The sequence below is a fragment of the Arachis ipaensis genome, chromosome B10 (genome assembly GCF_059453495.1).
Source record: "Arachis ipaensis isolate K30076 ecotype BB chromosome B10, ASM5945349v1, whole genome shotgun sequence".
Taxonomy (NCBI): Eukaryota; Viridiplantae; Streptophyta; class Magnoliopsida; order Fabales; family Fabaceae; genus Arachis; species Arachis ipaensis.
In genome coordinates, this window is record NC_142435.1 from 136,191,285 (window position 1) to 136,204,515 (window position 13,231).

At 32.6% G+C, this 13,231-nt stretch overlaps 2 protein-coding genes and 1 pseudogene across 3 annotated transcripts; 1 reads left to right on the top strand and 2 right to left on the bottom strand.

Annotated features, from left to right (window-relative positions):
- Positions 1 to 596: 596 nt before the first annotated feature.
- On the bottom strand, positions 597 to 2,319 carry LOC107621116 (uncharacterized). The gene is made up of 2 exons (XM_016323154.3): positions 1,481 to 2,319; positions 597 to 768 (listed from the first exon to the last, which is right to left on the bottom strand). Exons 1-2 carry the CDS (start codon positions 2,317 to 2,319, stop codon positions 597 to 599), a joined length of 1,011 nt encoding a protein of 336 aa, XP_016178640.2.
- A 3,125-nt stretch (positions 2,320 to 5,444) lies between these two features.
- LOC148581836 (uncharacterized) lies at positions 5,445 to 6,577 on the bottom strand. The gene is made up of 2 exons (XM_088501132.1): positions 6,549 to 6,577; positions 5,445 to 6,165 (listed from the first exon to the last, which is right to left on the bottom strand). The coding sequence occupies exons 1-2, from the start codon at positions 6,575 to 6,577 to the stop codon at positions 5,445 to 5,447; spliced, it is 750 nt and encodes a 249-aa protein (XP_088357258.1).
- A 3,949-nt stretch (positions 6,578 to 10,526) lies between these two features.
- On the top strand, positions 10,527 to 12,796 carry LOC107621115 (exocyst complex component EXO70E2 pseudogene; annotated as a pseudogene). The gene has a single exon (XR_015892435.1). The product of XR_015892435.1 is annotated as an exocyst complex component EXO70E2 pseudogene (transcript).
- The last annotated feature ends 435 nt before the right edge of the window (positions 12,797 to 13,231 follow it).

A 13,231-nucleotide genomic window follows, 5' to 3' on the forward strand; every position in this document is an offset into this window, starting at 1 on the left:
CCAGAATGAAAGTGCTAAGAGAAAAGAGGGTGTATGTTGAAGGGTGAGAGGCATTGAGAGAAAGTAAAAGAGAAATAATGTTAAAAAAAATAATTAAATTATAAAAATATTTTAGATATTTTAAATTTTAAGTGAAATATAATAAAATAAAATTCCATATCAGATCTATTTAAATTGAAATTGATTTTAGAAAAAAACAATAAAATTGAATTGAATTTCATCTAAATTAATTTAATTATTTTTGTTTCAAATACTAGAAGTAAATTTATACGGGAATTGAATTTCAGGAGATTTTCAAACACCTTCATAGAATAATCTAATAATTGTAAATTTAAAAAAAAATATAGAACCAACAAAATAATTAAATCTAAATTAAACTTATATTACACATTGGTCATCAAAACTTTATTTTATCTCTGAATTTTTAAAATAAAATGTACAACATTAAAATCTCGAGTAAAATAAAAATTATATATATACAAAATAAAGCAAAATACGTCTAATATAAGACATATGTATGATACAAAGTTACTAACCTAAGAAAGGAAGAAAGATGAGTAGCAAAATGGTGAACTAACTAACTAAACTGTGTTATTCTATTTACAGCATGCAAAGCATGATAGCCATTTCTTCTCTGAAGGATTTGTGTTTGACTTTGGTGGAGTTTCTTTAGCAACAATGTTCTTCTGCTCTAATAACTGCTGCTGTTGATTTCGCTTCTCTTCCACGCCATGCTTCAATGAAGGACTTCTAGCTTTATCCGTTGATCTTCACATAACAAATTAAAACAGTTCATCAACTACATGCTCAACAATAAACTTATCTTCAACTAAAGTCTAAAATCATTTCTTCATTTTCCCAATGAGATTATATGTTTAGTGTGTGTTTGGAGGTCACTAAATAGTAAATTTAAAAAAAAAATGTAAAATATTTGACAAATTCTTTAAATAAAAAAAAACGCTGAAAAAAATCCTTTTAAAAAAAATATACTTTTCATCTTTTTTTTTAAAATTTTTTTATTTAAAAAATATTTTAACATAATAAATAAATAAATAAATTTTTGTATATTCAAACATAATTTATAAATAAAAAATAATTTTATATAATATATTCAAACATTAAATTATTTTTATAGTTTTTTTTTTTTAAAACTCACCAAATTAAAACAAATTCTATAATTGGAAATTTCAGCTATATAAGTTCACTAGTAACATAATTAAAATAGAAGAGTGTTAGGGGCAGCAACTTTTGTGTTTTGTAACCATCAATTGGTCATCAATAGTGTTTTTAATGGTGTGAGATTACATCCAATAATAAAAGATCACTCATTTTTTTTAATAGTTAAGTGCTGACCACAAAATACAAAAGTTGCTGTCCTAGACTTTCTTGTTAAGATATCCAATTAGTAACATTAATGATTGTGAATTTCTAATACCGACAATAATAATTCACATAAGATTGAATCATGAAAAAGACTTACGGTTTAAATGCAAAAGATTTGGTGCTTCCATTATTTGAGTAAGTAGAATCACAATGTGTAACAGGATATGGAACCTCATCCACAACTGAGAAATTCTCATTCCTCAAACTCTCTTCCATTATAACCTCTCTCATTGTCTCAGCAGCTTTCTCTTCAGTAACCCTCCAACCTTTCTGTTGTTCCGTCGCTCTTAAACTCATGTCAGTGAATCTACTAGCCTGCGGCTGAGACTGAGGCTGAGACTGAGGCTGAGGATGAGGCTGAGACGACTGTGGCAACGGCGGCAAAGGAGCTAGAGCTAGATTATTAGAACTAGGCATATTAACCATAATGTCGCCAGCTCCACCACCAATAAACCTACTATCCAACTCACCAGATTTGGAGAACAAAGACAAGTCCCTTGTGAAGCTCATGTTTCCCATCGGAATGCTGAACAACGATTCGTTGGATAGCGTGCTCCATTGCGTGCTTGGTTTGTTGCTTGTAAAGGCATTGGATGGAACCCTGTAGCTGGAAGGGGAAGAAAAAGAAGAAGAAGAATAAGAATAAGAATAAGAAGATTCTGCGGCCGCAGTTGCAGAATCTCCTGATCTCTCCATAATTTGTATCGGAGGATTTTGTGTTTCTAGTCCTTTGTTTGGGGTTGGATTACTGGAAATTTGTCCGTGATTTGAATCCGAATCCATTCGAATATCATGACCATTACTTGGTTCCAAAGGTAACTTGGAATGCAAGCTATTTGTTTCCAAATTGCTTCTCTCGTTATTGTCGTTACTCGTTTGAACTTCAACAAAAGGATTTTTTGATGTTGAAGATTGCTCTAATGGTGATGAATTCATGCTTAATATTTGTTTATGATTTGACGCCGAATTCATTCGAATATCTTCATCATCATTATCATGGTCATTATTTGGTTCCGAAGATAACTTGGAATGCACGCTATCTGTTCCCAAATTGCTTCTATTAAGGGGGATTTTGTTGTCGATGGTGTTGTTATTTGTTTGAACTTCAACAAAGGAATTTCTTGATGTAAAAGATTGTTCCAATTGTGACAAATTCATGTCCATCATTTGTTTGTGATTTGAAGCCAAATCGATTTGAATATCTTTCTCGTCATTCTCATCATCATCATGATCATTACTTGGGTCCAAAAGTAACTTGGAACGCACGCTATCTGTTTCCAAATTACTTCTATTAACGGGGATTTTGTTGTCGTTGTTGTTGATGTTGATACTTGTTTGAACTTCAACAAAAGAATTTCTTGACTCAGAAGATTGTTCCAATGTTGATAAATTCATGCTAACATTCGATGATCTTCTTAACCACTAAAGGCATTATTGTTATTAGATCTAGTGATCCAGATTCAGATCCCAGAAATCACTCTGATTTCACCAAATATTCTGCAAATACATAAAGTCTCAAATAAGAGCCACATATCTTAATGGAAACAAATTATTTGATTTGATCATATTCAAATAAAGTTTGTTAACTAAAATAGGTGCCTTGCATCCATAAAATCATGAATCTTCATTTTTTTATGAGTGGTTAATTATAATTTGATGCCAACAGAGACTCAATATAACACTATTAGTTTGTTTATAAAAAACATAAAAATTAAAACAAAAGTGGTTCTCAAATTTTCAAATGTGCATCTCTGGGTTCTTGTCTATATATCCTTATAAAACGTTACTGAAATATCAACGAGTCACATAATAATGAAATTCTCAATTATTCATTTTGTGCAGAAAGGGAATGAATGAGGAAATCAAATTATTCCAATATCATGATGTAGATAATAAACAAATGTGAAATTTGAAAGGCAACAACTACTATGTAACATGACATAATTTTTTTTTTAAAAAAAAAGGTAATTAAAAAGAACATGCATATTAGAAAATTCATCTGAAAAATTAAAAAAGGTACTTGGAAAAAAAAAGGGAAATTACATGGTAAAGCAAGATGTGCCTAAGAGGCTAAGATCCTAAGCACTTCAAGTAGGTCTTGCTGAATTAAAGTGCATGCAAATCTTTAGTCCAAAGATGCATGGAATCAAAGAAGAAAAGAAATTGAAGAAAAGGTGCAAAAGAAAGAAAAGGAGGGAGGAGGAGGAGTAACAAGAAATAGCTATAAAAAAAAATGTGAGGACATTGCACAAGTTTAGGCGCTTTAATCTCTGGTATATAAGTGACAAATTTCTGCTACCAAACAAGGGTGGAAGCTTTTGGAGATATATAATTATATTGTGTTTGTGCAAATTACAGTTTTTGTTCCAAAAGATACAATAAAATAATTCCAATGTTTATATTTGGAATAACATTTGAAATTATAATTATTTTGATTACAAAATATCAATTCCATGAAACTAAAGAAAAAATATAGATTATCTTCTTCCAGTTGTAAGTGGTGCTATTTGGTTTATTTTGTTCTTAATTTTTTACTTATCTATTACTTTATTAAGTGATTGTTGGTTAAAAAATAATTTTCTCGAAAAGTCGAATAATGAATTTTAACTAATACGTAGACATTATATCATAAGAATAAATATTTAAAATCTTAAAAAATATAGAGAAAAATTTATGCTAAGAAAGGGGGTACTCTTCCTTTCTCTTGGTTGTTTTGTCGTTTTCCTTTTTCTTCTTTGGATGTGTTTTACTCAAATTTTTGTTCCATTGTTAACAACAAATAAATCAACAATTTTTGAGTTTTGTTTCACAATCTTAATTTAAGGAGCGGAAACGACTCCTTTTGTGGATGTCTCAAAGTCTCAATTGTAGTTTCGAAAGTAAAATTAAAGATGAAAAGAAAACATGCAAGGTGCCGGAGGCAAAGTAAAATGCAGAAATTAAAACAAATAGGAAATTAACAGGAAGATGAAGGAAGAAACATGAACGTAAAAGAGAAAAAGACGTAAAAATAAAGGAATTTTATTAATAAAAATTGGAAAAAAGCAAAGTACAAGTGTTTGAGTTCAGAGGAATTACTTAAGATTCTCAATTTTACTCTGTGATGCCAAGGGGCTGAGAGCGTTTTTTGGGTTTCTAAGCGTTTTCCAAGAAGAACTGAACTGATTACAATATTTTCCTAAAGCTCTATTTATAGACTAGCCTAATATCAGCTAACAGTTATCATTTATACACCACTTGCAGAAAATTTGAATTTCTTGTAACTGTTCCTGCACTTCTTGCTTGATGTTAATTTCAAAATTTAAATAAATAACTAACTATCAAATGATCTAATTTAATTTAAAATAGATATAAATATTATATATAGGAACATTACCAAATAACTAATTATTTTTTTTTATAATTTTCTTATAAAAATTATATTTTGTCTAACATAATGCCCCCAAGATTTCTCACTTGAAAATATGCAATGATTGAAAGTGAGAAAACTTAGTTGTTTATTGACATTTTTCTTATTTTTGGTATTGAGAGTCAATTGACATTTTAGACACATCCGCTTGACAGATTAAATGCCTACTAGTAATAGACTTAACAGAATTTCTAAATCTATAAAATCTTTTACATTAATAGTTGAACTGTCAATGGAGTCTATTCTTTTGTATGAAATTTTTAAGTGTGTCAAATGATATCTATTCTAATTTCGGCACATTAAATGTGTATCAATTGACCTTTGTTTTGACCTTTAATATTTCAATTAAGAGTTTTTTGACACACACTTTCATTGTTTTAATTGACACAATTTTCCTAACTTCAGAAGTAACAAAATCTTAACTTCGTGAAGTCGTTTCTTTCATATGTTAAACTCCAGGTGTCAATTAAATTTGATAAAATTTTTAATCCTATAAAATCTTCACACTAACATTCTAATAGTTTTGACTCCAAGCGCTAAGAGACTCAACAGAATTTTTAAATCAATTAGGCTTTTGTATTTATGAAGTACATACCCAAATGTCAATGAGAGATTATTTTTGTCCAAGATTTTAAACTTAATGCATTTTTTTTTAAATAAAACCATTCATATCTATTTTACACATCTCAATACTTTCAGGATTAAATGCCTTGGTGTCAACTGTCAATGGCTTGACTCCAGAATTATACATCCTGAACTCCACATGCATCTCATCATAGTAACATGTACTATTATCAGCAGGAACTTCTTCCACTCCTCCATCTTCGTTCCAGAAAATCAACTTTTGATGTAGAGTGGATGGAATGGAACCCATTTCATGAATCCAATCACGTCCCAAAAGCAAGTTAAAACCAGCCTTAGAAGGGACAACAACAAATAGAGTTGGCCTATTGACAGAACCAATCTCAATTGATAGCAGAACCACACCTCTAACAGAAGAAGTCCTTTCATTAAAATCTGTTACCCCAATACTACTTTTAATCAGCTCTTTTTCAGTCTTTCCAAACCTTCCCATCATTCTTTCAAGCATGAGATTAACAGCAGCTCCCCCGTCAACCAAAATCTTATTGACTATCCTTCCATCAACATGAGCCTTGATATGCAGTGGACGCAAGTGTTCCTTATCATTTTCAGTAGGCTTCTCAAATAATCCTCCACCACACATATTGTCATCTAGCAATAAGCATTCGCTTCCAGGGAAGACATCATAACAATCATCTTCTAATGACTCTACTTCCTGAACTTGACTATACTCCTCAGGCAGTATTGACACCACAGCTATAGGTTGCTTAACACCAAATATTGTTTCTAAGCTGTCATCAAAACCAATGTCAAAATTATCAGTAATTAAATTTTCATCCTTTTCTCCCTTGTTTTCAACCATTACCATCTTCCCAGCAAGATTCTTCTTGACATTTTTATTGCATTTAGGGTGATTAGAAGAATTGTCTGTTTCTGCAAACTTGGCCATGGTTGGCAAAGGAGGAAAATCTACTCCATGTCCCTTGTATGGATCCAAAGGAACATACTCAGGTATATTCTCTTTTTGCCCAAAAGTTATAAAAGGAGAATACTTTAAAACATTTTGACAATTTGGCCAAGGAGAATAATTAGGAACCTGCTGCATGTTAGGATTATAACAAGAATAAATTGGCTTTGAGGGAATAGGCACATTTTTTTGGAATATATATACTACCTACGTCTTTTGCATGATTCATGTTCCATAACTGAGACTCATAGTACCTGGGCTTGAAAGGTCTAGACTTCACCCATTTGTTTTTTTCTCTTGCAAAAGCAGTAGGTTGATTCTGCACATTTCTCACATTCTGGACCCATTTATTGTTTGAAATTTTGGTGGGAGGAACTCTTGTCTTTTGAGAAAATCTATCAAGTTTTTCATCAATCATGACCACAGTCTTCATCTTCTGGTTGATGGGTTGTACCCCAGTGTTGTTGACGCACTTGTTCAAAGGAGTTTGACCGCCCAACTTTTGTTTTTCCTCGGCTATCTTCCGCTTTAGCTCGTTAGTTTCATTTTCTTTTTCAGCAATCTTCTTTCTCAACTCAGCCTTTTCTTTTTCTTCAACTTTGTACTTTTCAAACTCTTTTGCATTTTCCTTGTCAAAAACAGCATTGCACTTTAAACACATGGCGATGGTGCTGTCAGATTCTTTAATTCTCAACAAAAAATCTAACAGATCCTCACCAGGACGAGGATAAACTGGCTTCTTATCTTGCTTAAAGACTCTCAGGTCTTTATTTTCATCTTTAGCACTAACCATTGTGGCATCAACTTCTACCATGTTGATGGACAAATTGAATGGCTCAACATAATTTGAGTCAGCAGCAAATGGTTCAATGTCCACCTTCATAGTAGTTTTATCCTCAAACTTCAATCTTCCCTCCTCAATTGCTTTTTGTATCAAGTCCCTGAAACGGACGCAATTATTAGTGGTGTGTGAAAATACCTGATGAAACTTACAAAATTTCTTATTCTTTATTTCATCAGCTGAAAGCATCTTTTTTCCTTCTAGTAAAATAAGCTGTTTATCTTTTAATAAAACATCAAATATTTGATCTGCCTTAGAAATATCAAAAGAATAAGTCTTATTTTCAACTTTAGAATAAGAAGAAACTTTTTCTTTTCCTTTAACAGGCTTCAAAGATTTGCATACATAAGGAGGACCCCACGCAAATCAGCAATATAAACCTCTTTCTCATCTGAATCACTACTATCGGAAAAATAATCCACATATGCAACCTTTTTAGAACCTTTTTTGAAATTTTCTTTTTCTTTTTTAATTTGTTCTATTTGTCTTGCTCTTTCAGCTAATTGGGAAAGATCTAAAATATGTTGATTGACAAGTTTCTCCCTAACTCCAAATTCTAACCCATTAGTAGCCATTTTGACAACTTCAGATTCTAGAATCAGAGTAAAACATTTATTTCTCATGTTTCTAAATCGTGCCAAATAGGTGTCAATGGATTCTTCTTCTGCACGTTTGACAGAGAATAAATCCGTAAGACTAACTTTCAATTCACCTCGAAAAAACTGATCATGAAAATTTCTTTCTAACTGCGCCCAAGAATGAATAGAATTTGGTCTCAAGTTGGAGAACCATTTAAATGCATTTTTTGTTAAAGAAGAAGGAAAGTATCTCATCTTGAGATATTCATTAGAAACTGCTTCCCCAATTTCAACAGTATATCAAGCAACATGCTCTACTGTAGACTCATTTTCTTCTCCAGAAAATTTTGTAAGGGATTTTGAAATTTTCCAACCCCTTGGGAGCTCTGCTTGTTGGACACATTCAGGAAAAGCAGACACAAAATATGACCTATTTAAGCAACTAACATTAAATCTCAAACGGTTTAAAACTTGTTCAACATTTCTTGCTAGATTATAATGCCCCCCTAAGTTGTTTTGCCTAAGTCTTTCTAACATATCATCAGCATTTTGACCATGTCTAGGTATATGGACATCATAATTAGGAATTGCTCCACCATTTTGATTGACATTATCAAATCTTAAATCCTGGTTATCATTTTCTTCTAAATTAACCACAGTAGCAATCCTATTAACTTGCCTATTTAATTGTTCAATTCTAGTGTTTGTGTTTTCTAAAAGAGGATTTAAAACTGTCACCATTTGATGAGTTAACATGTTTACTAGATCATGGTGACTTTCATCCATCTGTTGCCTAATATTTGCTAAATACCCCACCGTTTGACTAGGTTGATTAACAGGCATTGCTCTTGACATGTCAGAAAATACATGTCTAGAATTTTCTACCCTAGTGACAGTGGATGTAGTAGAATTAGATGCACTATTATTTCCTGTATTAATAGAATGTGAAAAATTTTGTTGTGATACGTGTGAACCTGACGCCCCAGAAACGGGTACATTTGACATGCCATATGGATTTTGATAAATAGGATTTTGAAAAGTTGAGTAGAGAGGCACAGGCAATCCTTGTGTCACCATGGAGGGGACATACCCCGATAGCAAGCCATATGGCGGCCACCCCACGGTATTTATGTGAGTTGTATTTAACCCTGTATGGGCATGGCCAATGCCATCATGCCTCACTGACATTAAGGTAGGCTCTGCGTTTGAAACCACAGGAGAATTTTCGGATTCATTTCCTCTAATCTCATCACTAAAAGTAGAAGAAGATGCTGCAGAAGTATTTGACATGTCAACTGACGCTGATTTCCTTGGCTCTAGACGCACGAACTTACCACTGCGCAACCACATGCAAATTCAAAACTCTTGATTTTTCTTTTGACAAACTACAATCTATTGACAATGTTCCACTGGGCGTGCCAATTTGTTTTACTCAAATTTTTGTTCCATTGTTAACAACAAATAAATCAACAATTTTCGAGTTTTGTTTCACAATCTTAATTTAAGGAGCGGAAACGACTCCTTTTGTGGATGTCTCAAAGTCTCAATTGTAGTTTCGAAAGTAAAATTAAAGATGAAAAGAAAAACATGCAAGGTGATGGAGGCAAAGTAAAATGCAGAAATTAAAATAAACAGGAAATTAAAAGGAAGATGAAGGAAGAAACATGAACGTAAAAGAGAAAAAGACGTAAAAGTAGAGGAATTTTATTAATAAAAACTGGGAAAAAAGTAAAGTACAAGTGTTTGAGTTCAGAGGAATTACTTAAGATTCCCAATTTTACTCTGTGATGCCAAGGGGCTGAGAACGTTTTTTGGGTTTCTAAGCGTTTTTCAAGAAGAACTTAACTAATTACAATATTTTCCTAAAGCTCTATTTATAGACTAGCCTAATATTAGCTAACAATTACCATTTATACACCACTTATAGAAAATTTGAATTTCTTGTAACTGTTCTCGCACTTCTTGCTTGATGTTAATTTCAAAATTTAAATAAATAACCAATTATCAAATGATCTAATTTAATTTAAAATAAATATAAATATTATATATAATAACATTACCAAATAATTAATTATTTCTTTTTATAATTTTTTTATAAAAAATATATTTTGTCTAACAAGATGCGATCAAATTCTTCAAACGCTGTATTTTTACGGACGTAGCATGATTGGTAATTACTAGTTACGTATTGGTCAAAGCAAGAGTTATTTGGAATTTGGAACCCATGCCCTATTGACTGATGCTTATTTGTTATTTCTTCGAACCGTTCATTGCATATCAAATTTCTTGACTCCTTAAACTCATAATATTTAATTATTTATATAACTACGTCTACATCCCAATGAGTCAATTGTCAAAAGTCACAAATTTAGGATGTCATGCGAGAAAAAAAAAAAAATAAAACTTCTAATTTTATATTATGAAATTTTGCTAATATGTATTTTTAGAACACAAAATAAAATAATTATTAGTAAAAGTTTTTAAATATTATTTTTTAATAATTACAAAACAAATATTTTAAAAAATTTAATTTTTTATATTTTTAATAAAAAAATTTTCACTTTATAATTTTAAAGACATAAATTAAATAAACTCTTATATTATTAGTTTCTTCCTTTTAAGTTTTGTCCCCACAAGAAATTTCACCTCAACTCTCTCCATTCCAATATTTTAAGTTTCTTAAGAAATCCAATTTTTTTTGTGTTTTGAGTCCCTCTTAGCCACAAAAACCTGCCACTTTATCAATTTCTACGGTTTCTACTTGTGGATAGTGTTTGTGTTTTTCCTTGTACTACACCACATCCTTGTCTCATATTCTTTTTTTATTATTATTATTTTAAGGTACCATGTTCTAGTTTACAGTTGTTCTTTGATTTACATTAGTTTCTGCGTGTTGGTGTCAACTGTCAAACAATTGAAACACTTTTCTAAGTTTTCTTCATAGTTCTGTCCACTGTCAGAATTAAATTCTTCATTACTCTCCAAGTTCCTCCGTAGAAGTCATCAATTCCTTCTTCTTCTTTTTTGTGATGAAGTTGTAGTAAAACTGTCCACAGTTTCTGATTTTGGTTACTGTTATTTCTATTATTATTATTATTATTATTATCATGGATGATCATAAATCTGAGGATCAACACCTGGTGGCGGCAGCGCAGCACATTTTAAAGGCGTTGGCGGCAAGCAAGGCTGTCTCCGATGATCTGAGAAAAACTCTCTTGGATTTCGATATTCACCTATCAGCCATGTCCATAGTTGAAAGGAGCATCAAGCAGCTAGAAAGGAAAATTAAATTTGCCGAAGGCAAAATAATGACTTGGAAAGCGAAGAATTCGATGATATGGGACTGCGGTTCCAAGGAATCTTCCGAGTATTTAGAAGCCGTTAGTGAGATTCAAGCAGCCGTTCACAACTTGCAGAGTTTGAATGAACACGATAAAGAACTACTCGGAAGAGCCAACGGAATCTTGCAGGTTGCCATGGCGAAACTGGAGGAAGAACTAGTTCATATCCTCGTTAAGCACAAGCAATACCTTGAACCGGAATCTTTCGCGAACGAGGCCGGTTCAGTTGATCTGGTTAATCCTGCGTTAATTCCAGATCTCAAGAGCATTGCAAATGTCATGTTCGGTTCCAAGTACCATCAGGAGTTTTGCCAGACTTTCATTTCTTCGAGACGCGACGCCTTGGACGAGTTCTTCGTGGTTCTTGAAATAGAAAGATTCAGCAACGAGAACGTCATGAAAATGGAAGGGAATTGCTTGAATCGCGAGATAAAGAAGTGGATTCGCGCCGTGAAGATAGTCTTTCAGGTGTATCTCGTCGCAGAGAAACGGTTGTGTAAGCAAATTCTTGGAGACTTCAACGACTCTGTTTATCAGTTCTGCTTCGCCGAGATAACTTTGAGTTTCGTGTTGAAACTTTTGAATTTTGGTGAGGCCGTAGCAATGGGAAACCGTTCACCGGAGAAACTGTTCTGTTTTCTAGACATCTATGAAGTTTTGGAGAATCTCGCTGTCTATGTAGACATTTTGTTCTTTGAAGAATTTGGTTCATTTGTAAGAGATGAGTTTCACAAGCTTCTAAACAAGTTTGGTGAAGCTTCAAAGTTCACATTTTTAGCATTTAAAAATGCTATTGCAAATGATCCTTCAAAGGCGCGATTCCCTGGTGGCGGAGTTCACCATCTTACCAAATATGTAATGAATTTCATCAAGACACTGGCGGAATATGGCGAGGCACTCAACCTTCTCCTGGCGGACGAGACTCCGGCCGACCCAGAAGGCAATGATGACGATGACAGCCATCCTTTGGCTGGCGAATTCTGGTCGGTGGCGGCCACTCTTGAATCCAACCTGATCAGTAAGTCCAAATTGTACAAAGATGTGGCATTGCAACATGTATTCATGATGAATAACATTCACTACATGGTCCAAAAGGCTAAGTCCTCGGAACTAAGCTTAGTGTTCGGCGATCGATGGCTTCGTCGGCACGTTGCCAAGTTCCGAGATAATGCTAGAAGCTATGAGAGGGTAACTTGGGGTCCAATACTCTCTATTCTGAAACAAGAAAACGCTGAATTGAATTGCACTTCTTCGAAGGAAAATCTAAAGAAAAAGTGCAAAGATTTCAATGCTTCTTTTAGTGAAACCTATAGGTCACAAACAGGGTGGTATATTCCAGATACTGAACTCCGTGAAGATGTACAAATCTCAATTTCTCAGAAAGTTGTTCATGCTTACCGGCAATTCACTGGGAGATATTCATCAACCATTGATGAGAAGTGGAAAAAGCACACTGTGGATGATATAGAGAACTATGTATTGGACCTTTTTGTAGGTTCACCAAAATCTTTGCATTATTTTTCATCATCAGCACAGATACTGAAAAGGGATAAGAGTGTTTGATGAAGATTTTTTTTTTCATTTTTTCTTTTTGTTGTCTTAGTTTTAGCAATTGGGGATACCATTTACAATATTTTAGTTTTCTTATACCATTGACATTAAATAAAACTAATGTGGCCTCACCTTGTTACTCAATTTGGATGAACATATTGTGTTCTTATTACATGACAACTTTGTAAACATTTTACATAAATGAGTTTTTATTGGCTTTTGTCTTTATAAAAACGGGTTGAATATCTAAATTTAAGTAATCTATTTTTAAGTTTTGGACATTATTATGTAGTATTAAGTCTTAAAACTTTATAATTAGTGTATATGATAAGATAAAACAAAATAATAGTATAGAATTTTTATGATGTAAATTTTTTATAATTAGGATCAGATCAATATAAAATATATATTAGGAATAACCACTAAAAATGTCCTCGAATTATTCAAACACTGATAATAATGACCTCTATTTTATTATCGACAAAAATAACTTTTAATAATTTAAGAACGTGCATAAAATACCCATCCGTCAAGAAAAATATATTCCGTTAACGGAAAAACATACGTGACGCTCTTTCT

Excerpts from the sequence above, each read along its gene's own strand:
- LOC107621116 (XM_016323154.3), bottom strand. The coding sequence starts at position 2,319 with ATGAATTCATCACCATTAGAGCAATCTTCAACATCAAAAAATCCTTTT. Across the intron at positions 769-1,480 it reads AAATCTTTTGCATTTAAACC|ATCAACGGATAAAGCTAGAA; the intron begins GTAAGTCTTTTT and ends TGTTATGTGAAG.
- LOC148581836 (XM_088501132.1), bottom strand. The coding sequence starts at position 6,577 with ATGGAACATGAATCATGCAAAAGACGTAG. Across the intron at positions 6,166-6,548 it reads GAATCATGCAAAAGACGTAG|CTTAGAAACAATATTTGGTG; the intron begins GTAGTATATATA and ends TTTTGATGACAG.